The 25159-nt window shown below is 39.9% G+C and overlaps 1 protein-coding gene across 10 annotated transcripts in view; it reads left to right on the top strand.

Moving 5' to 3' along the window:
- Positions 1–25159, top strand: part of LOC144605008 (triple functional domain protein) — a 329272-nt gene that overhangs the window by 216423 nt on the left and 87690 nt on the right. For all 10 annotated transcript variants that reach the window (XR_013548803.1, XR_013548805.1, XM_078420037.1 and 7 more), the window contains 10 exons: positions 379–488; positions 1896–1965; positions 3965–4054; positions 5853–5945; positions 6261–6372; positions 10177–10367; positions 12156–12257; positions 12573–12712; positions 15117–15216; positions 24207–24450. Coding sequence is in view for 8 of the 10 variants with exons in the window: in XM_078420037.1 (XP_078276163.1) it covers positions 379–488; positions 1896–1965; positions 3965–4054; positions 5853–5945; positions 6261–6372; positions 10177–10367; positions 12156–12257; positions 12573–12712; positions 15117–15216; positions 24207–24450 (1252 nt within the window). In the remaining 2 variants the exon portion in view is untranslated. The remainder of the gene's footprint in view (positions 1–378; positions 489–1895; positions 1966–3964; positions 4055–5852; positions 5946–6260; positions 6373–10176; positions 10368–12155; positions 12258–12572; positions 12713–15116; positions 15217–24206; positions 24451–25159) is intronic.

Below are 25159 nucleotides of genomic sequence, written 5' to 3'. Positions count from 1 at the left end.
ATTGTTTTCCCAGTTTTATTCTAACAGTAATATCCCTCCTCCCTCATCCTCCTAGCAGCTATACAAGTTTCTTTTTTCTCCCTTTTGGTGTTGGTGAAGGGCCTCTGGCCTGAAATGTTTACGCTGCTTATCTTCCCATGGATGCTGCCAATTCAGCTGGATATTTTCTCCATTTTCTGTTTTTGTTAACTCTCGTTTCTTTTCCCATATGTGCTGACTGAGTGTTTCCATTATTTTACAATAATGTTCCATTTCACCTCGAGGTTGTTTAAGGATTTTTTTTTAAACCCTTGCTAGTAAAATATTTACTGCTGTTTCTTTTTTTAAATAATCGCAATTACATCCCTCAAGAATATTTTTTTTCTCTTTATAATCTAGACATATCTTTGGGAAATGACCAGTGGGGTAGATGAAATTCCACCTGGGATTGTAAATAAAGAACATATCATATTTGGTAACATGCAGGAAATCTGTGAATTCCATAATAAGTGAGTATGTTTAATGTACGGTACAGCAGTACTTTTGCAAGTTCCATGACAAATTAAGGTGTAATTAAGATGTAAATCACCCACATTTTTTCAGGGGAAATGGGGATAGAGACGTGTTTATATTCCTGTGTTGTCTTTGCAAGAATACTAAATTTGCATTTTGGAAATTGTTGGAAGAACTCTCTCTGGCAGGGTCTTCTGCCTCATACAGTTCATCCATGTACTAACGGGTGGACATGATTAGCTCACTCAACAAAATGAGAAAAATATATAACAGTTGGCTAAGTCACAACTTCAGATAGAAAGTATTTAAAAACATCCCGAGTTTATATTGTAATTCCTGGGTAGTTGATAACGTAAGTCACAGAATCACAACAAATTTACAGCATGGAAGAGGCCATTCAGCCAGGTATATCTGCATCAGCTCGAAGAACAATGCAGCTAATCTCACTCCCATGGACTAGCATTTATTTTTCCTTTCTCATGAAATTTTTGTACTGAACAAATTATTGTCAATTCAAATTAAATGTACAAATTCTTATAGTATTTTTAACATAGAAAAGGTCCAAGAAACTTGTCATATCACTGAGCCAAATAACTGTCAAGGAGACTACCAGAATCTAAGTTGAACTTTAAGGATGATCTTAAAGGAGAGAAAACAAGGTAGAGACATTAGGGGAAGGAATTTTTAACCCCGTCCTTCGCAGCAAAAGGCACCACAGTCAACCATTAGTAATAAATGGCGAGGAATGCCAGAAGTGGGGAAGTGCTGACATCTAGAGAATATAACATAAAGGTGGAGCAGTGGGATTGTGTTTTGATAATATCAAAATTTTAAAGGCAATTAATTGTGAGGACTTGGAAATTATGGTGTTCATTTGCTGACCAACATAGACGACCAGTTTAGCCAAAGATGATGGGTTCAAAGGGCTTGGCGCACGTTAAGATGGATGTTTGAGTTGATTTCAGCTCGATAGACCAACATTGGAACTTTGTTGGAGTGATGAAGTCAAGCTGTAAATGTGGATATGAAAGAAGGCTTCAGGAGCAGAGGAGAATGGAAATGGAAATAGCACATAAATGTGGTGTCACATTACTTGATCTGATAGTGTCAAGGTTGTGACTACTCTAGTTCCGTTTCAGGCAAATGCAAGAAGACGGTTGGTTAGTAGGTAACAAATTGAATTTGAAACAGGCACCAAACGTCTTCAAATTAAGGGTTGTGATTTGATGTTTTAAATTTTAATATTGCTTCCCTTCACAACCCCCCCCCCCCCCCCCACCTTTTCAAGCCATTTGTAAAATAACAGCACAGTTTCCTCAACATATTGACCTGAATGCTGCTGGAATGCTACAATGGAAATAGCATTTTTAAATAGTTTTATGTACTTAAAAATATCTTCACAGTTTATTTCTGAAGGAGCTGGAAAAGTATGAGCAGTTGCCAGAAGATGTGGGTCATTGTTTCGTAACCTGGGTAAGTCGATTCTCACTTTCAGAAAATTCATTTCATCACATAATTGTAAAAGCTTTGGCAAAAGGATGGACATTTGGTGGTGATGATCTTCTTATTTAAGATATTTACTGACACAAGTAAGAATAACATGTATATCAGCACCAAAGGCAAATTTTGAGTGTTAGAATATTTAAAATGTATTGAATTTTCATCAAGCCATACCAATGTGGAAATTGGTTTGCATGTAACTCAATAAACAGAGTCATGCATGTAATATATTATTTGTATCGATAAAGGTTAAATTTACCTTGGTGCGGCTTGAAAGATTAATTAGTTAGTTTAGTTTAATTTATTGTCACGTGTATCGAGGTACAGTGAAAAGCTTTTTTGTTGCATGCTATCCAGTCAGTGGAAAGACTATACATGATTACAATAAAGCTCTCCACAGTGTATAGATACAGGATAAAGGGAATAATATTTAGTGAGCATAGTTATAATAAGAAATCCTGCTTTTGAAGTAGAGGTTTAAAAGAGTGGAGCAATTGTAATAAATGATTGCAGATCCACTGCTTGGGCCAGCATGCAGAGTGTTGCCTGGCTTCATCGCCATCTTGGATAATAATAATAATTCATTTATTTTATATAGCGCCTTATCGCATGCTCAAAGCGCTTTACAAAAACAATTAACATAGAAACAAACAGACAAACTATCCTGACGGAAAAGCGGCGAATACACAACGCCAGCGTCCTCTCACGTCAGGGTCCGGCAGTAGACATTAAAAAGCACAAGACACACAGATATAATTTTTTACACAAAACAGCCATCACAGTGATTGCTCTAGGCATACCCTCACTGTGATGGAAGGCAAAGTCTTATCTCCTCCTCATTCTTCTCCCGTGGTGCCACGAGGTGATCGAGGCTCCCAACTTTTTGAAGCCCCCACCGGGCGATGGAAAGTCCCAGGGCCGAGCCGTGCAGGCCGATGAAAGTCCTGAGCCCCCACCGGGCGATGGAAAGTCCCAGGGCCGAGCCGAGCAGGCCGATGAAAGTCCTGAGCCCCCACCGGGCGATGGAAAGTGCTGCGGCCGAGCCACGCAGGGCGATGAAGGGCCTGCGGGCGCTTCGGGGCGGTCGAAGCTGCTACGCTGGAGCTTCCAAAAGCCGGTCGCCAGCCAGGGACCTGCGAGCTCCCGATGTTGCGGTCTGCAGGGCCCACGGCCGAAGCCTCCGAGATGGTAAGTCCAGGCCCTGCGACCGGAGTCTTTGGGGTCGATCCCAGCTGGAGGCCGCCGACTCCACGATGTTAGGCCGTAGCGCGAACGGAGATACGACACGGTAAAGGTCGCATCTCCGTTGAGGAGGAGATTTGAAAAAAGGTTTCCAACCCCCCCACATATACAGAGTTAAAAATAAAACAAAACGTACATTTAACGACGACAATGACAAAAAAACAACAAAAAAAACAGAGAGACTGCCGGTGAGCCGCAGCTGCAGAACACAGCCACGCCCCCTTTGTTGCCTTGATTGCTTTTAAATCAGTCGTGTGCACATGCACAGTTTAATTGACAGTGTTGGCTCGTCAGAAATTAATTTTGGCCCTTCCTATTCACAAGTATCCTAAAAATAAAATGAACATTAAAAAAAAAACTGGAACTGTATAAGAAAATAACTGCAGATGCTGGTACAAATCGATTTATTCACAAAATGCTGAAGTAACTCAGCAGGTCAGGCAGCATCTGGAACTGTATATCCATGCTCAAATTAAAAAATCGTTTTGATTTCTTAATAAAAATGATGACCTGTACAAAGTTATTTGTACTTGCTGTCTTATGCCATTAAGTTGCATTTAAAAAATAAAAAAAATTCAGAACTATTCTGCTTTTCTATGCTTTTGTGAATCCCTGGATTTTTATTAATGTGAATTTTGGTCAATTTTATTTTTCCCATGTTAATATTCCTTCAGGATATGACTAATGAGGCAAAAAGGATGTGTTTTGTGACTATTCTTTCTCTGAACAGGCTGACAAGTTCCAGATGTATGTAACATATTGCAGGAACAAACCAGATTCCACACAGATCATACTGGAGCATGCAGGAGCATACTTTGATGTTAGTATCATTCATGTGTTGCTGCTTTTTAACTCTCTGTTCTTTTCACTGTGGCGGCGCCTAACGGCAGCGGCTGACTAGCAGTCTGTCCGTCTTTTTTTTCCCTTTTTTTGTTGTGTGTCGGTGCTGGGATGGTTTTTATATATTTTTTTGGTTGTGTATGTGTGGGAGGGGGTGGTGGTGTGGGTGGGTGGGTGTGGTGGGGGGGGGGACTTTTCTCTTCCTCACGGCGCGGGGTGCGGCTCGGCTGCGGGGCCTAACATCGCCCGCTGCGGCTCGGCCGCTGGACTTTACATCCCGGTGCGGCTTGGCCGCTGGACTTTACATCCCGGTGCGGCTTGGCCGCTGGACTTTACATCCCGGTGCGGCTTGGCCGCGGGACTTAACAGTGCCCGGTGCAGCTCGGCTGCGGGGCTTAACATCGCCCGGTGCAGCTCGGCTGCGGGGCTTTTCATCGCTGGTGCGGCTCGACTGCGGGACTTTTCATCGCTGGTGCGGCTCGACCACGGGACTTGACATCGCCCGGTGCGGCTCGACCACGGGACTTAGCTGCGCAAGGCTTGGTCGCGGGCCTTTCATCGCCCGGTTTGGCCGCGAGACGTTTCAGCGCCCGGTGCGGGGACTGTGCGGGTCGGTCGGGGCGAGTTGTCTGTCCGTGGGCGTGGGGAAGAGAGTGGAAGTTTTGTTGCCTCCATCACAGTGAGGGGGTGTTTGGAGTCACTGTGATGGACGTTTGTGTTGGGGTTATGTGTCTTGTGTTCTTTTTTTTTTTTTTCTATGACTGCTATGTAGTTTCGTTCGGTACTTCGGTAACGAACGACAAATAAAGCTATGTTATACCTGTTATATACCTGTTATACCTGTTATGGTGATTCTTAGTTATATTTAAAAAATCTTTAAGTCAAATTTTGAATTTGACTTTGATTTTGTCAAACAAAGCTAATGAAGGTTGTGGAAGCAAGACTAGGTGTAGTTAAGGTGTACAACAGGGGTTGTGGGGAGAGAGAGGGAATTGTGGAACAAGTCAAGGTAATGAATGTCTGACTACTCTTCCTTGATTCCATTCAGACAAGAGGCCTGCTTCCTCACCAAATTATGATGCTCAAGGAAGAAAACTCTCTCAATAGTTTTCCAGTATTCCTTGCTGAAAAATACTTTAGGTGTCAGATTCCGAAAGCACCTCATTGGGATTAAGATCTGAGAATCATGAAGTTGGGGGTACAGTGAATAGTTTGAGGGAGGGAGGGGATAGTCATAGATTTTGAGATTGGAATTTCAGTGTGCTTTCTCTGTGGTGAAGAAAACAGATCCATGGTTATCAATATGATTTATACATCTTCCCCCATTCCACCTCATCTTGTAATAGTAACATTGACTGCAGTGATTCAAAATTTAAAAAACATGGTTATCTCAAAACTCAGCTGAAATGAATGGAACAATGTATCAAACTGGGCGTAATTCTGGTGTTTGTGTAACGCAATGAACCAGAAGAGGAAAACCCAGTGTGGGCAAGCTTCAGGAAAGCCTCTGACCAGCTTAGCAGAGCTCCAAATGTTGACACAATTCAGACACTGGTTTTTCCCTTTGTTAAAGTTGTGCCCATTTAACAGCGAAGAAAAAGGAGAAGCTGTTGAATATAAATCCCCATAGCGACAGAGCTATGAATTATCCTGATATAAATGTTTAGCTAATGCATATTTTGATGGAATATTTGTAAGAAATTGGCACATGTATTTGTATTCTGTTTAATTGTATTGTCTCCCATGTAATACAGTACAACAATATTGTTTTTAAATAGGAAATACAACATCGTCACGGACTGGCCAACTCAATCTCTTCCTATCTTATTAAACCTGTACAGCGAATCACTAAATATCAACTGCTTTTAAAGGTAGGAATGAGTAAACTTCTGAAATGACAAGAATAGTAAAATAGTAGATTTGCTGAATTTATCAAATGAATTTCCAATGTTGATTGATGCAATCAGATTCTATTAACGAATATATAATCATGCTTGGATTGGGATTTACATGAGAACTAAATACCTTCTTTAACCATATCTGTGCTACTGTTCATTGTATTCAAGTGTTGATTCAAAAATCAAACCAACAGAATAAGATCTTTTAGAATTTCCTTATCGTTATTTTCCTTCAGAAAGGCTTCTTGTTGGCAATAAACATATTTCCATGCATTTGTTAACTTGTAGGAACTGTTGACATGTTGTGAAGAAGGAAAAGGAGAAATTAAAGATGGCTTGGAGGTGATGCTGAGTGTGCCGAAACGAGCCAATGATGCCATGCATCTCAGCATGCTGGAAGGTACTTCACTGCCATGTGTACAGCTGAACGCAAAGAATGAAATGCTTCACAATTGTCCAGAAATGATAGCGTTTATCATTTTATGTTCAGATTAAGACCTGAGAGTTGTTTGACTCTTGACAATTGCCTTATTTCTCCAAATTATTGTCATCTCTGCTTGAAATGTTTGGCCTAGTAAATTGGCCAAGTTTGTGCTGCACAGTGGCACAGCTGGTAGAACTGCTGCCTCACAGCGCCAGAGACCTGAGTTTGATCCTGACCTCCGGTGTTGACTAAGTGGAGTTTGCACATTCCAGCTGTGACTGTGGTTTTCTTGTGGGTGCTCTGGTTTTCTCCCACATTGCAAAGCTGTGTGGGTTTGTACTTAATTAGCCTCTGTAAAATTGCCCATAGTATGCAGGGAGGGGTTGAGAAACTGGGATAACAGAACTAACATAGACAATAGGTGCAGGAGTAGGCCATTCGTCCCTTTGAGCCAGCACTGCCATTCAATATGATCATGGCTAATCATCCAATAAACGCTTTCTCCCCATATATCCTTGATCCCGTTAGCCCTAAGAGCTATATCTAACTCTTGAAAACATCCAGGGAATTGGCCTCCACTAACTTCTGTGGCAGAGAATTCCACAGATTCACAACTCTCTGGGTGAAAATGTTTTTCCTTATCTCAGTCCTAAACGGCCTACCCTTTATTCTTAAACTGTGACCACTGGTTCTGGACTCCCTCAACATCGGGATCATTTTTCCTGCTTCTAGCCTGTCCAATCCCTTAAGAATTTTATATGTTTCTATAAGATTCCCTCTCAACCTAAATTCCAGTGAACATAATCCCAGTCGACCCATTCTTTCATCATATGTCAGTCCCACCATCCCGGGAATTAACTTGGTGAACCTACTCTGCATTCCCTCAATAGCAAGAATGTCCTTCCTCAAATTAGGAGACCAAAACTGCACACAATACACCAGGTGTGGTCTCACCAGTGCCCTGCACAACTGCAGTAGGAGCTCCTAGCTCCTTTTCTCAAGGGCAACATGCCATTTACTTTCTTCACTGCCTGCTGTACCTACATGCTCACTTTCAGTGACTGATGTACGAGGACACTCGGGTCTTGTTGCACCTCCCCTTTCCTAATCTGACACCATTAAGGTAATAATCTGCCTTCTTGTTCTTGCCACCAAAGGGGATAACCTCACATTTATCCACATTATACTGCATCTGTCATGCATCTGCCCACTCACCCAACCTATCCAAGTCACCCTGCAGCTCCTTGGTTTCATCTGCAAACTTGGAGATGTTACATTTAATTCCTTCGTCTAAATCGTTAATGTATATTGTAAATAACTGGGGTCCCAGCACTAGTGTGAATGGGTGGGCCGAATGGTCTGTTTTCATGCTGCATCTTGAAACTAAAAAAAAAAATTAAACCTCACCACACTTTCTTCATAAATGTATGTGTTCTGCAGTAAAGCAGACTCTTTGCCATGATAATGACAATGCCACAGGTAATGTTAGAACAGGGGTGTCAAACTCATTTTAGGTCACGGGCCAAAATGGGCAAAATGCGACTTCATGCGGGCCGGATCAGTTGTGCACGTGCGAGGAATGGGTGGTGAATCTGTGGAATTTATTGCTACAGACAGTGATGGAGGCCAAGGCATTGGGTATTTTTGAGGTAGAGATTGATATGTCTTGATTAGGTTACAGGGAGAAAGAAGACAATAGAATGTGGTTGAGAGAGAAAATAGATCAGCCATGGTTGATTGCCAAGTAGACGATGGGCTAAATGGCCTAATTCTGTTCCCCTGTCTTATAGTCTTCCTACGGTGTTTATGTTTTGCCCACAGTGGGCTGGCTGGGTGGTGAACAGCCAAACAGCAGCGACCTGGCATGGTGAAAGATGGTCTGTTCATCATCTCACCTGAAGGCGCTGCTCCCCATCCTTCTCCTTGCGTCTTTCTTCCTTCCCTTCACATCCTCTCTCCTCACCTCTCATGTCCTTCTCTACCCTCACCTGCCCTCTCCCTTTCCTCAGCCTATCCCTTCTCTGATCCCCACTTCCTTCCTTCCAACTACACCCCCACTCCCCTCCCTTACTTCATGCTCTCTCTTTCCTTACCTTGTCCCTAAATCCCCTCCCTTCCCTCATCCCTAAACACCATTCCTTCTCTCATCTGCTCCCTTCCTCACCCCTTTCCTCCCTACTTCCTTTCTTTACCAACTATTCCCCCCCTCCCTCCCCTTCAACACCCTCTCTTCCCTTTCTCATCCCTAAAAACCCTCCCTCCCCTCATCTACTCCCCCTCCCCTTCCTTTACCACCACCTTCTCCCTTCTCTTCCCTATTGCCGCATAACTACCAGCACGTCTTCACATCCCACCTACCTTAACCCAAACCCAGAGCCCCCACCCTGGATAGCAGCTCAGATTTTGGATCGCTGGCTGCGGCCCCATTCACAGGGCAGCAACTTCCCACCAGCCTCTATCCACGCACTCACCTGGGTCTCAGGTACCTGGTGGTGGTCTCTATGGCGGCAGCCCAGGCACTTCCCGGTGTCCACAACAAAGCTGAGACTCCCCATCTTCCCCGGCGTCGGCCCCTTCCTGCCCGTGTCACCGTATGGCCTGTCCTGGGAGAAAGAGTGGCGAGTAAGAGAACGCGGAGAGGGAGAGAGAGAGCGGCGAGAGAGAGAGCCCGGCTGCCATACAGATACATAATAAATGGTTGCGAGTATACTTTTTTTTCCCCCAAATCATCCCGCGGGCCGGATTGGACCCCTTCGCGGGCCGGATGCGTCCCGTGGGCCGGTAGTTTGACACCCCTGTGTTAGAACATACACCGATGAGCCAAAACGTTATGACCACTGGCAGGTGAAGTGAATAACATTGGTTATCTTGTTACAATGGAACCTATCAAGGGGTGGGATATATTAGGCAGCAAGTGAACAATCAGTTCTTGAAGTTGATGTGTTGGATGCAGGAGAAATGGGCAGGAGCAAAGACTTGAGTGACTTTGACAAGGGCCAAATTGTTATGGCCAGATGACTTGGTCAGAGCATCTCTGAAACGGCAAGGCTTGTGGGGTGCTCCCGGTCAGCAGTGGTGAGTACCTACCGACAGTGGTCCGAAGAGGAACAAACCACAAACCAGCGACAGGGTGTTGGGCGCCCAAGGCTCATCGATGTGCGAGGGCAACAAAGACAATCCCATCTGGTCCGAACCGATTGTGGGAAGACGACGAGCCGGTGGAGGGTGTGTGATGCTCTGGGCAATGTTCTGCTGGGAAACCCTGGGTCCGGCCATTCATGACGTTAATTTGACACATGTCACCTGATGGCAGAATAATGCCCCCTGCCACACTGCACAACTTGTTTGGGAATGGTTTGAGGAATATGATGAAGTGTTCACAGTGTTGTCCTGGCCTCCAAATTTTCCAGATCTCAATCCGATTGAGCATCTGTGGGATGTGCTGGATCGACAAGTCCGATCCACAGCGGCTCCACCTCGCAACTTACAGGACTTGAAGGACCTGCTGCGAATGTTTTGGTGCCAGATACCACATGACACCTTCAGGGGTCTTGTAGAGTCCATGCCTCGGCGGGTCGGCGCTGTTTTGGCGGCACACGGAGTACCAACAGCATTTAGACAGGTGGCCATAATGTTTTGGCTGATCGGTGTATAGACAAACAAAAGTAATACCGTCTTGTTCGCTTAGAATAACGTCATGTGCATGTTTCAGCAAGTTCAGAACGTGGAAGAATGAGTTGACTAGAATTTTTTTTTTAATGAAAATATTGTTGTAACCAGGTTTTGATGAGAATCTGGAATCCCAGGGAGAGCTAATTCTCCAAGAATCCTTCCAAGTGTGGGATCCAAAATCTTTGATACGTAAAGGTCGAGAGAGGCACCTCTTCCTATTTGAAATGTCGCTCGTCTTCAGCAAAGAAATCAAAGATTCTAATGGCAGGAGTAAATATATCTACAAACACAAGTTGCTTGTAAGTACAAATAGATACTGGAATAAAGATGCCACTGAAATTATGAAAATTCAGTCTTGTGGATTATGACGGCACATGACTATTCACTAGAGTGCAGAAGTGAAACGCTGGAATGTTTGTCATTCATTTATGTTCATTTTCAGTTGTCGATCAATCAGTTGTGTATTTTCAACATTATTATTGTGATGGGGCATCTTCACTTAAAATTGTAATTCAAAAATTTACACATTCAGATACATCAGAGCTGGAAGTTGTCTAATTTTCCCATCTTTTCCCTCCAAGGGCTCAATTTTCTTGAATTCACAGTAATTGGTGATTGTATATTGCAAACCTCCTGCATCTTAGATCATCTTAATGGAGCGTCATGATTTAAATTCTCTCATTATTGTTACAACAACAAAAAATAAATATAAAATGCCGTTGATTCTGATTCAAACAAGCTCAGTGGTGTTTGTTACTCTAACTCCATCAAATATTTTACACTCTCCCTTCTTAATCACAACATCGACATCATCCCCTTTTTTTACAAAGACAATAGCAGAATAATTCATTTGGAACCCTACCCATATCTTTTGGTTATCCACACAGGTTAAGTTTTTTCTTATATAAAAATAGAAAATGGTAGAAACACAGCACAATGAGTGACAACATCCATGGAAAAAGAAGTAGTTAATGTTTCAAGTCTAGGATCCTTTATCAGAACAGGGAACGAGAGAAAAGAAGTTAGTTTGGGTAGCAGAGAAGCTTGCTAGGAGGGGGATGAGTGGGGAAAAGGGAATTTCTCTGATATGTTGAGACATAATGGCCTAATGTGGCCGTTAAAGAGCAGTTAAAATCAGATGAAATTCCTTTGTGTCTATAAAAGAACACAAAATGCTGGAGTGTTTCAGCAGGTCAGGCATCATCTCTGGAGAACATGGAAAGGTGACATTTCGGGTTGAGACCCTGTATAAGTGGTTTCATCTGATTTTTAGCTGTAACAATGTGTTCATTTCCGATTTCCAACATCTGCAGGTTTTTTTAAGTGTTTTTCGATAAGGATAAACTATATGCCTGTTTAGCTCACTCTCCCTGGCAGTCACTGAGACCTTTCTATGTCTCAAGTCAAGTCAAGTCAAATTTATTTGTCACATACACATACACGATGTGCAGTGAAATGAAAGTGGCAATGCCTGCGGATTGTGCACAAAAAAGAATTACAGAATTCTGTCTGTTCTATTAAACTGTAGAGGTTGCATGAGGTCTGACACCTCATTCCCAGGTAATTGCTCTAAGATTCCCCCCGGGTTTGTAAAAGCTTTCTCAATGATCTTCCTTCCATCATGTTCATAATTAGGAACATTCAATTTCACTCATAATCAGACAATGAAGCAATCCAAGATTATACGCAGCAGAACCTAGATATTCTCGAACAAGAATGCAGTCATCCGCCACTGACATTGGTGGCATTGTGATGTCCTAACTATTTAAACCTTGCATACCATTGCACTTTATATGCCTAATTCATAGTCTTAAATAAAGAAAAATATACTGTTATGTTCAACTTCTGAAATTATTATAAAAAATTAGCTGTTTTACAAAGAATATTAGACAGCCATGCAGCAAAAAAAATTAATTGGCAGCCATTTGATTTTTGTTTTGTTTATAAATAAATTGACCTTATTTTTATGTTTCCTATGTTTCCTTCATCATGTTTCCTTCATTATAATTGTTACAGCAAAAATACTATAGTAAATAGATCATCATAATCTGACCATTTATTTCCAATTATTTTCTTGTTTTGTGTAGACCTCAGAGCTCGGTGTCACAGAACATGTTGAAGGAGATCAGTGTAAGTTTGCATTGTGGATTGGACGGACACCAACCTCGGATAATAAAATTGTTTTGAAGGTAATCTTGATCTTTTTTTCAAGAATTTGAGTATTTTCCAAAAAATTTATTGTGAATTCCACTCTTACTGAGTGTGCCTTTGGGATGTTGACTAAGATTTAACCTCCAATATTCTCTATTCCTTATTCTTTGTGGAAAATATAGTAATATTAAAAAAACACTCATGTGATCATTGATCATGTGCCATGTGCACTGAAATAATTTATAAATAAAAGTATTTAAACATTTGCTTTTCAATTCACGGAAGCATATGCTGCAGAGGAAATCTTTTATGTCGGTTTTATCTTGTTTATATATTAATTTTTCATGATGAAGGCATCGAGTATTGAAAATAAACAAGATTGGATTAAGCATATACGAGAGGTTATACAGGAAAGAACTATTCATCTGAAAGGTGCACTGAAAGAAGCAATCCATCTGCCCAAACCTGCTTCTCACAAACATAAGGGAAGGAGGTGAGTGATTACATATTGCTGCTTCTTTCATTGGCATAGTAATTATTCCACATGTGCTAATAATCCAGAGTAATATCAATATTTAATGTACGTTGTCTGTCAAGTAGATCCTTTTTTAAATCATAAGTGCAATGTATATAATCTTTCAGATGTATTTCTAACTTCCCAGATTGATTCCTTGTTTTCTGAATAGTGAACCTGAAATCAAGTTTACAACATTTGTAACCAGTATGTCATTACTGAACTTGTGAAGCAAACAAATAAGTAAACCAGAAACAAATTATGTATCACAATATTTTTCTGACAGGGCTCGCTGCAGAATTTTAAGTGCAGCAAATGCTTATATTTAATTGCGGTGCTATTAAATCAAACAAGTGCCAATAAGCTCTCTTAGTTTTAGTGACAGGGAAAAACGTCAACTTCAGATGCTTAACGTTTTTCCCTGTCACTAAAACTAAGAGAGCGTTATAACACCTAAAAATGTAGAAAGAAAAACAGGGGAAAATACATTTATTTCCCCACAGCTATGTGTCATCTCCTGCCCACAGCTAACCAAGCCACAATGTAGATGGACACAGTTCACAGTTATGTGGAGGCAGTTTGAGCCTTGCCTGATTTTTCCAATTACAAAAGAACTTTGCAACGTTACACATGGGGAGTTCTGCCTTATCAAAATGAAATTATTAGTGTCATAGTTGATAACAACTGGATAACATGAACCTGGAGAAGGATAGATAATTGTACAAATTGACTCCTGAATGTAATAATATAAGGTAACAACATAACAAGCTTTTGATCATTTATACATGTCGGTTGAAAAATATGCAGGTCCCCACAGACGGGCATGCAACTTGTAGGAAGATTATTGTTAGAAAATGCAGAAGATCTTAAAAAGATCCTAAATTATCCTTTGACATTTTTGTGTTTTGTCTCTTTCACCAAAGATAATTTTACTGATAAGGTAAATAGTAAAGCAATGTTAACCCATGTTTTATTGATCGCACAAAACCACATGTAGACTCCAGGCTGTACACAAAAATTGTACAATCACAATAATTTTATATTTAGGGGTTTATGTATTTTATTCAGTGCACTATGAGAAGACCAAAAACATTTGCCAACATAACAAATATTTTCAAAAATGGATACCTGGCAAAATTGAGGAGAAATATTTTTGGTAACTGTTGTCTCCCATTGCTCGCAAATATCCGTGAATGCCATGGCAACCATCAGATTTGAGAGCCAGTTAATTAAACAATTCTCTAATAACAAGCCTGACATTGTGGAAGTATTTTTGTTTGCACTATGACGTCTACAGGCATGATCAGAAAAATGGTTAAACTTGAATCATACCTTAGAATCCGAACTTCAGATGTATTTCCCTCCAGTTAATTATTTAACAACAGCAAATTCTAATCTGTAGTAGTCTGTAGGGACCTGTAAATTATTCCACTGAATGCATAAATGATCTCGAGCTGGTTATGTGTCACTGACAATTATTTAATTACAGCAAGTTCTAATCACTCATCACCCTCTGTACCTATAACAGTTCAGTTGTGATATTCATACTCTTTTCAAATCCCTCAGTGATCTCTCCTCTTGGAATCTGTAAATTCCTGTAGCCCCATTACCCTCGTTCTCCAAAGTCCCCATGTTATATTGCCTTACCGTTGGTAGTTATGTCCAGTACTTGCTTACCTGGAAATTATGCACTAAAGTTTCCTCAGTAAACCTCTCCATTTCTCTCTTCCTTGAAACTGTTCCTTAAGATCAACTTTTGACCACATTTTAGATAATTTATTAGTTCATTATATGGCACGTTACCAAATTTTATCAGGTAACCATATTTTTTTAATTTTATTTTTTTAATTAATTTTATTTAAATTTTAACAAAACACATACATGTTACAACTCATAGTACCCAATGATACCTACATTAGAAATTCGATTATACATAATTCGATTATACTGTTATACATAATGTAAAGCAGTTACTCTACCGCTGTGCCACCGAGCTGCCCATTTATTGTTTCTATTGCAATTTTATTTTGTTACAGTAATTGTTTGAGGAAAACACATTGCTAAAGAGAGCTCATCTGTACTTAAAGTAATCCATACTGTCATTTTAGAATTTAACCTGGGCATTCTCAGTGTCAAGACAAACCGAATAGAAACAGATTAATAGATTTCTCATTTAGATGGTGAGACTAAATGTTAAATGTAGCATCAAATATAATTATAAACAGATGTCCTTCGTGGGAAGATCACATTATTGTGATCTAGCTTCAAAGTAAATTTGTTGAACAAACAAGTACCGATAATGGAAGTGTTATAGTAATTAAGAACTGCAATCTGTTAAAAATCACAAACGCAAACGACATCAGGATGTTTCATGGTTTTGCAGGGATGGAGAAGACTTGGATAGCCAGGGAGATGCAAGCAGTCAACCTGACACAATCTCCATTGCATCAAGGACCTCACAGAATACTTTGGACAGTGATAAGGTAGGTGACATTGTGATGCCCAACATCGTTTTCATGGCTAGATTCCAATGAATTGACTACAGAAAATGAGAAGAGGCAGCATTGATTAATTTTATTAGCCGATAACTAACAAACTATCTAAAGCCAGGTTGAAAGCCAGGCTTGAAAATGTGCCTTTTTCCCTTAAGCTACTTTCTGGCTCACAGTTTGCAATATTGTAGGTGAAAGTGATCTGAATATTTAGAACATGAAAAGTTCTTTAGAAAACAGCTAGAAGATAAAAAGCTCTTTTAAGTTCAGTCGTGTGAGAGAGGAAGTGGCCAGATTTCTTCTTTGATTTGATTAAGCTAGAGTGAATAGTGATAATTGCAGTAATTTGCTGGAGAGAGCAATATCAATTAATGTTTATATATTTTTTTTCTGTAAATCATAATGTAAAATACATTTGAACATTGAAAGCAGACAGCATTAAATTCCAATGGAATTGGCCTGTGGTCAAAAGGCTTCCCAGCAGATTAAGGGTTGCAGTTCATGAGAAGTTTCTTGACATAACTCAAAGTTTGGGTCTAATACTGGCAGGAGCAATTTTTTCTAAGAAATAAATTTACATGCAGGAACTTAAAAGCACCATGGAAATGTGTTATTAAAGCAAAATGTTAGAAATATGTCCCATGTTTTTGAAAAATCTGTTCAGATGCATTTCTTATTTGCGGCTTCCCATGCTATTAGAAAAGTTAGCACAGAAGATAGAATTGTACAGCACAGAAACAGGCTCTTCAACTCACCACAACCATGCCAACATTTTGCCCATCTACATTGATCCTATTTTCCTGTTCTAGGTCAATATTTTTTATTTCTTGTTCATTTAAGTGTCTTTTAAAATGCATTTTAAATATTGTGTTCTGACTCCACTATCTCCTGAGCCTGAGGTGGTATAGTGGCACAGTAGTAGAGTTGCTGGCTTACAGCAACAGAGACCCTGGTTCAATCCTGTCTGTGGATGCCATCTGTATGGATATGTATGCTCGCCCTGTGATTGAATGGGTTTTCTTCGAGTGGTCAGTTTCCTCCCGCACTCCAAAGACGTGCAGCTTTGTAGGTTAATTGGCTTCTGTAAATTGTTCCTAATGAGCAGGATAGAACGGCTGATTGCTGGTTGGTGTGGTCTCTGGGCTGCAGTATCTCTAAAACTAAAACTAGAAACTAAATCTCCTTTGGCAGTGAGTTCCAGAAAGCAAGCACTCTCTGTGCAAATAAAAACTTTTTCTTCAAATCTACATATTACTAAAACTCTCATCTTGTCTGATTGTGGATATATTTGTTTGTGAGTTTGTGTATGTATTTGTTCCTGAAATACAGCCAAAACGGTACACGATAGCGCAACAATTTTAGGCCCACTTTACTCACCATTGGCCTGCGGTTCAAATAGTTGTTATATTTTTTAAGTTTTTCACTTTTTAAACTTTAAAAATCACTTTTTAAACTTTAATAAATCTCTTTTTCACTTGCCCTGCCCGTCAGCCACGCCTGTGCAGTAATATCTCCGTGTTCGACGTCACAATGGGATCCCAACAGGTCTGCGCCTGCGCAGTTGGGGGCCATTGATCTAATATTTACTGTAAGGGGTTTCTGCGCCGAGCTTTCGCCCGACCTAAGGTCCCCGTGCCTTGCTCTGGTCCCTCGACCAGACCTCGCACACTGGTTCCCCGTGAGTGGTTCGACCCACTCACCCCTTACGGTTCTAGACACTGGACTTAGATGCAGGAGCGTTTATAGTGCAGAAAAATTCAACCAGACCAGATTTGAAGACCAGGGTTTAAACGGAAAAGGCTGTTATTGTGCACTTGGGACTATTGTCCATGAATACTTATACACAGTTCTATTAGACATATGCATAACTACACGAATACTTAGACACAGTTCTAAACGACATATGCATAACTACACGAATACTTAGACACAGTTCTACTAGACGTATGCACACTTACACGAATACTTTTGACGCAGTTCTAAAAGACATATGCATAACTACACGAATACTTAGACACAGTTCTATTAGACATATTCTTGACTGTAAGATGGGGAACGTACGACACATCGCAAACTTGACCAACACATATTTACTTATACACCCACGTTAATTAAACCACCCTCCCCTCTACACTAAACTATGTCCAGGATGTGCAGGATCGGGGTACATGCTCACCATGGGGCTATTACTGGGGTTACTGGCTGTTCGTGTTGCTTCTCCGCTGTTCACCGTGAGGGTCGTGCTTGTTCCGTGAGTTTCTTCCTTCCGTTCTTCTCGGGGAGTCTCCGTTCTCCGTGCCGTTTGTTGCCTCCTCTGACTTCTGTCTTGCATCAGTTGCGTGTTTTAAAACCCAAAAATCGTGGCCAGTTATACTATTCTGACTCGTCCTATCTCCCGCCAGATCTCGGGATCTCTTTGTTTCAAAGATGGGTATTTGAGATTTCTCTTTGATCTGTGTTATGTCCGGGGGTACCGGTGATGGCCAGACGGTCTGTCAAGCTATTTTCCCTTAAGAGGTGATGGGTGTAAATGGTTTCCCATCACCTGCCAGGTAGGTTTCTATGGGCTATTGTGCCCCCTTAACGGGATTAACTGTGTAGGTCGGCTTGGGGCATTGTGAATATGCTGATGTCAGCGCCCCAGTGTCTGGACTTTGACCTGGTTTCGCGGGTTTCTGCACGGCCAATATCCATCTATTGTTCTGGCCGTGGCTTTGCAGAAACCTAGAGACTGGGCTGTAAGGTTTTTGCTTTTGTGGCTGGTCACGAGGTCCCGCGGCCATCTTAGGACCCACGGATTGTGACATCCCTTGGTAAACTGACCGCAGCCTTTCTCCGCTATCAGCCCCAGTCTCCCGTTTAAAATGTCCAAACTGCAGCTCTTTGGTTTGGTGTTGATTGCAGAATGAGGGAAAACTTCTCAAATCTTACATTACGTAAGATGGCCACCGGATCCACGCGTGTGAGAACCCAACGGGTCCGCACCTGTGCAGTTGGGGCCCGTTGATCTAATACTTACATAAGATGGCCGCCGGATCCATGCGTGTGCAGAACCCAACGTTGATGTTGAGGGGGGATGATGGGGGAGGAGGAGTGGGGGAGGGGAAGGTGCTACACCAATGCAGGAGAGGGTTGGACCCAATGGGTCCACAGCAGCTAGTCCTCTTTAAAAATCCTTCCCGAAACATAGACCCACTTGTTTTTAATATCCCAGCCATGACGAAAAAATATTCCTACTAGCTATCCTATCTATGCCTCTTAAAATGTTATATCAGGTCACCCCTCATCTTCATTTACTCAAGATAAAACAATCTTAACCAAGCATTTTGTGTCTACCTTCGATTTAAACCAGCATCTGCAGTTCTTTCCTACCCTAACCATAATGGCAGTTCCCTTCTGTACATTTCATTCTAATGTAACCGGAATAGTTTTGCATATACATGAAGATATTTTCTGTAATTTAAATTACAGAAATAGGGTGTAATTTTCTGTAATTTAAATTAGAGGATAGTCTAAGGTGGTGTATTGACAATTTTGTCAATTTTTCTGAAGTACACGTTTTATGCTTGTGTTATTCAAATTTATCTACATTAGCTAATCCAGGAATACGTTTTCCAATTAAAACTGACTCATTGTACAGAGCCAAAGCACATCAGGGCCACACAAATGAACATGAGAGGAACTTATGTAAAGAAACACATTTTGCAATTGCTGCAGTTTTTACCAGAATCATCAGTTCTATCTGAAACAAAAGCACTGCCACTTTGTGGTAATGGCTTAATCCTTGCTTGGAGAATAGTGTCAGGATTGTGAAACACATTGTTAATGTGCTGATCGGCCTAAATGTTTAGTTGAAGATATGTATGGAGTCATTATGTTTACTGCACAAAATGGTCCATTCAGCTCAGTATCCCAAATGCCTGACTTTGTGCCCCATGCAAAATTTCGCCCACTTCCCTCAAGAGATTATCAATCTTCTTAATGTGTTTCATGAGTACACCCTGCCAAGTAATTAGTTAAAGTTACTATTTCCTGTAAAGATAAGCTTCATACTATAATCTTTTTAAGTTTCTTTTTAACTGTGCCTGGAGACTTCCCTTTTAATTTTATTTCTTGCATCTTGAAAATTCTTCAACAATAATAGGCTTTATAAATTGCAACAATTTCCATTAGAGCAGTTATTCTGCTAGTTTGCTTTAAGTTAATATGTCACCATCTACCATCATGATCATTATGAGAATGAATGGCTGCTCACTGCTTTTAATGTGCACCCAGCAACTGAAAGTAGAAAAGGCTCTTCTGCAGTGATTGGTGCAGCAATTGAGAGTAATCATGAAATACTCTCTGATTACGTATCCTCAATTGGCTCTTACAGTACAGAGAACCTTTTTGTTATGCTAATATCTCATCTTTAAAGTGAAGCGAATTCATTATATTCCGAATTTGCCAGCATGAACGTCATCCCTCTTTGCTGCAAAATAGATACGGGAATTCAACTGGTGTGGGTTTGAAACTGCCTTTGAAACCATTTTAGTGTTTCTGATGTTGCATAAAAACAATGTAAGATTTAAGCGATTCAGCTGGTAGTTCTAGCCGAGGCATGGAGTCTGTGACAGAGCTTCTGAGCTCCTTAGCTGTTCCTCATCAAAACTGGGTACGTTTCTTGTACTGTGGTTTATATTTCAAGAGCTAGATTAAAATCAGGAAAATAATCAATAAATATAGAGGTGTATTTCATTTCTTATGCTGACAATAATATTGGCAAAGCCTTATACTACATAATCCAAATCTGTTAGTGAATTAATTCTCCAATAAATATATGGTATTTTGAGTTATAGAAGGCGGTTTGAGTTATTTTGAGGCTGTTTGTAGCAGAGAACAATTCATTCTTATCAACTGGCTTTGCTGCTCTTCAATGCATGTGATATTTTCCCATTTTCCCTTTTATAAATATCAAATGTATACTTAAGAAGTTTGGATAATACACTGATCTTTCAAACCGTACCAAACGTGACCTTTGTGTCTTTAGAGTAAGATTCATCAAAACGGTTTGTGAATAAAATATATATTTTCAGAGAGCAGAAATGTTAAACCAAATTAGGAACAAGGAACTTCAGGTGCTGGTTTAATAACAAAATAGTATTTTTTGTAATCTATCAAATTAATTTGTTTTACCATTACATGGATTATGCTGGGATAATCTATAATTAATTGTGCACTAATGAGTTTGTTGATGTGGAATAGCACTTGTCCATTAGTGCCTACCTAATAATACTTGATTAAAACATAATCTTTATATTTGTGGCAACCATATCAATTTGCTGCTTCTTCATCAATGAATGCTGCTTTAATTCAATTCCTAAATTAAAACACCATTATTTTAATGATTAAATAGTTCTGATCTTATTTTAGGTAAAACTCCTGCTGTAAATAATGTAAATGTTTGCTCTTATGATGTTTTCATATTTCTCTGAATTAATCAAATTGATTTCAAAAACATCACTTTGAGTGAATAAGTTGTAAAATGTAGACGCATCACAGCAATGTCAGAATAGCCTGTGCTTTTAGATAACCCTTTGAACTGTTTTTTTGCGTTTTAAAGTACATTATGCTCAGAAAGATCATATGGAAATTGAATTCTAAAATCCATAATCTGTGGTTTAATCCATAGGGAATGTGAATACATATGCTTAGCAGGTGATCAATGGTATCCTGATCCAGGGAGTTCTGATTTTGACAATTGTTCTTCCTTTTAAAACAAAATAATTGAACTTCAGAAAATGCCACCACAATTGTGCACACTTTGAAAAGCAACATAAATTGGGGCTGCATGGTGGACCAATGCATATTTTCTTTAAGGTCCCTGAAGTGAGTGCAAGGCTTGTCCCTTGCTGGCACTGACATTAATCTATTAAATTTGAAGAGAATATTTTTTCTAATTTATTGTTAGAATTTAAAATAAAATATAAAGTGAAATAAAGCTTCCTCCATGCCTCCTAATCTAATCTGCAGGCCAAAAAACACCATTGAAATCAGATTTGTCACAGGTTCCAAATGGCATTTCCGCAACGTAAATCCAGAGAATGCAATCCAAAACCCGCCCTGCAACTGGACTCCGAGGGGAGGTTTGCCATCATGCAATTGAGACGTTTGACCCACGAAGCAGACTGTAGACCAAAATTGTATAGGACTTTATTACAAATGCCTTGTCTGCCGTCTCAGATGGTTATAAAGTATCCCCTGTAGTAATTTTAAAGAGCAAAGAAATCCCATCCGGTGTTTTGCCTAATATTTATCCTTCAACCAAAATTGCAAACAGATCATCTGATCATTGCAGCTTGCTTGCAAACATTAGCATTTCCTATGTCACACAGTGATTGCATTCCAGATATACTTTATTGGCTGTGAAGCACACTGTGACCTTAACCTTTCTTAAGGTTGTGAAAGGGCATCTCTTAATGTATTTTATTCTTTACAATACATCCTGCATTTAAAGTAGATACATAAGTATTCCCAGCCATGAATACATTGATTTAACTGGGATTCTTCAAGTCTATCAATGGGTGAATATTTCAATTAATCCAAAGTGGAGAGTAGGTGCCTGGTGTGTTTTTTCAGAATAGAATAGCTTAGATTTGGTCTGCACATTGTATTTTGTTATGAAACAATTCAAAATATAAATTGCTTTACTGGATCTGCAACTTTGGTGAATCGACACTTTTTGAAATGTTTGCAGCATTTGGTATTTCATAATTTAATTTCTGCACAGAAGAATATATGTTTGATTTATATGTGAAGATGTTTAATTGTCTTGTGTACCAGCAATGGAACAATTAAATTTTAACTTCTTGCAGTTTTAACTGGCCCCTAAATACAATAATGCATAAACATATAACATAATACAATGAATTAATAACCACAATGCTAGATAACCACAACAGTGCAAAAAAAAGCAAATAAATTAAACTATATAATTGAAAACAAAAATCAAAAGTTCGTTAACTAATTTACTGACTCTGTTAAAAGACTAAAGGCATTGCTGTGCTTGCAAGCTGCTTATAGTTTGTACTCCATCTATGACAATTAGAGTATTTGTTACACATTATCCAACATCTATTATGCAAACTATATTGGAAGCTGGCAATAGATCCCAAAACATATACACATAGTTGAGTGCAGTAATTTGTTATAGACAATAGGTGCAGGAGGAGGCCATTCGTCCCTTCGAGCCAGCACCGCCATTCAATGTGATCATAGCTGATCATTCTCAATCCCCGTTCCTGCCTTCTCCCCATACCCCCTGACTCCGCTATCTTTAAGAGCTCTATCTAGCTCTCTCTTGAAAGCATCCAGAGAATTGTCCTCCACTGTCTTCTGAGGCAGAGAATTCCACAGATTTAAAACTCTGACTGAAAAAGTTTTTCCTCATCTGCGTTCTAAATGGCCTAGCCCTTATTCTTAAATGACTATTTTGGCAAAGCCCAAAGCAAAATGTTCACCACAAATTTAATAATGAGTCATTAGAAAGCTTGATGAGCTTGGTTGTGTTTTCCACTTGGTTGAGTGTAGTTTTGTAATAGCAGGAGGGTCAATCATTATAAAAGGTTGCACAAAAATTCACTAAGCGAAATACAACTTGAAATATGCAAAAAAAATGTATGGGAACAAGAACTAAACCATTTGAAAGCAGACGAATACAGTATTATGAGAAATAATAATTAGGAATATAATTGTGAATTTTTAAAATAAAGTTTTCAGTTTTTTTTGCAAACACAAATATAACCTAAAGCACTTTGAATACTTTCTCTTGAGTTTAATCCAATTGAACCACCTCATTTAATTTCTTATTAATTAACAATTTGCCCAAGGCAAAATTACATGCGTTGGAAACTTGCACTCATACAATTTTCTTGTCACTTTTCTTGGGAGAGTTTTTGATTTTAAAGAGAAATTATTACAGAAATACTACTTTGAGCTTACTGAGAGTTCCTTCATTTGTTTGATGGAGCCTTATCTGTTCTTTCCAGTTGATATGTAAAAACAATTATGTCGTTTTGGGGAGTTTTCTATAATGTCTTGAACTATAATTATTTCTTATTCAGTATAACTAAAGATAAAAATTATCTTGACATTTGACTTCGAGAATCTTGTGTGTAGATAAGCCACGTGTTTCCTCAATAGCTGCACTTCGTGAAGTAATTCACACTAAAGTGCTTTGCGATATTCTGCAAGGAGATTGAAATGAATTTTATAAGTTGAAATTGTTTTTTTAGAAAAATTATAGCGACTAAATCATGTCCAAAGTCAGTCATTGCAAAGACCGTGGAGTTACTGGAATCTTGAGCAAAAACCAAATGGCTGCAAGAACTGATGAATTGCCCTACAGATTGTCTTTTGCATGAATAGAAAGACCATTTTAAGTAGGCAGTTTTGAATTCTGAACAAAGCAAGTCTAGAATTTTTAATATTGATTGATTGAAAGATACAGCATGGAAACATCCTTCAACCCAACGTCCATGCTGACCATTGAGCACCTGTTTTCATTAGTTCTATGTTATCCCACTTTTGTATCCCTTCCCTACTAGGATATGGGAGGAAACCCACATAGTCATTCGGAGAACGTGCAAACTCAACACAGACAGTATCCGAGGTCAGGATTGTGTCCAAGTCTGTAACACTGAGACAGCAGCTCTCGTTGCATCACTGTGCCGCCCTAATAACCACTTGATTAAATGTTGAAGCAATGAATTATTTTGCATTTAAACTATTGAACAATAAATGTGACAGCCAGTTTGCTTTCTCAATGGTGGTTTGATAGGCAAAGAATTTAAATAATAGATTCCTGCTCTCTTGTGAATTACAGGAGTAACAGAAAGGTGTAATGAAATAGTTACTGCTGACAATGTTTGGAAATGAAAGTATTTGTTTTTTTGTCAGACCCAGTATGTTGCATCACTTGTCTTTCTTCACCCCCTCTACAGTTATCTGGTGGATGCGAGTTAACCGTTGTTATCCATGATTTCTTGGCAACCAACAACAATGAGTTGAGCATTCGGCGGGGTCAGACCGTGGAGGTTTTAGAGAGACTTCATGACAAGCCGGATTGGTGTCTGGTGCGTACAACTGATCGATCTCCAGCTGCAGAAGGAGTAGTTCCCAGCAGTGTTCTATGCATTGCACATTCGCGTAGCAGTATGGAGATGGAGGGCATTTTCAACCATAAAGGTAGGATTCATTATTATTTTGAGAAAATCATCATGCAGAATTTTGTTTAACCAAGCGAAGTACTTGGATCTCATGCACGTCATTTTCTTTACTGCTTATTAATTTACATTTGGAGGCCAGACGCAAACTCTTGGACACCTATTCATACCTACGCCTTGACCATGACCCCACCTATGAGAACCAGGCCATTATATCCCAAACTATCTCTGACTTCATACCTCTGCCGATCTGCCTTTCACAGCCTCAAACCTAATCATTCCCCAGCCCTGCACTGCCCGCTTCTACCTCCTTCCCAAAATCCACAAACAGAGCTGCCCTATCAGACCCATTGTTTCTGTCTGCTCCCACCAAACCCATCTCCAAATACCTCAATTCCATCCTATCCCACCAGATTGAAAAGACTAGGCTTGTATTCACTGGAGTTTAGAAGGATGAGAGGGGATCTTATAGAAACATCTAAAATTATAAAAGGACTAGCTAGACAAGCTAGATGCAGGAAAAATGTTCCCAATGTTGGGCGAGTCCAGAACCAGGGGTCACAGTCTTAGAATAAAGGGGAGGCCATTTAAAACTGAGGTGAGAAAGAACTTTTTCACCCAGAGAGTTGTGAATTTATGGAATTCTCTGCCACAGAGGACAGTGGAAGCCAAATCACTGGATAGATTTAAGAGAGAGTTAGATAGAGCTCTAGGGGCTAGTGGAATCAAGG

This window comes from Rhinoraja longicauda, chromosome 2 (genome assembly GCF_053455715.1).
Source record: "Rhinoraja longicauda isolate Sanriku21f chromosome 2, sRhiLon1.1, whole genome shotgun sequence".
In the NCBI taxonomy this organism is placed as follows: domain Eukaryota; kingdom Metazoa; phylum Chordata; class Chondrichthyes; order Rajiformes; family Arhynchobatidae; genus Rhinoraja; species Rhinoraja longicauda.
Note: the sequence above shows the minus strand (reverse complement) of the source record. Positions and strands in the feature narration are given on the sequence as shown.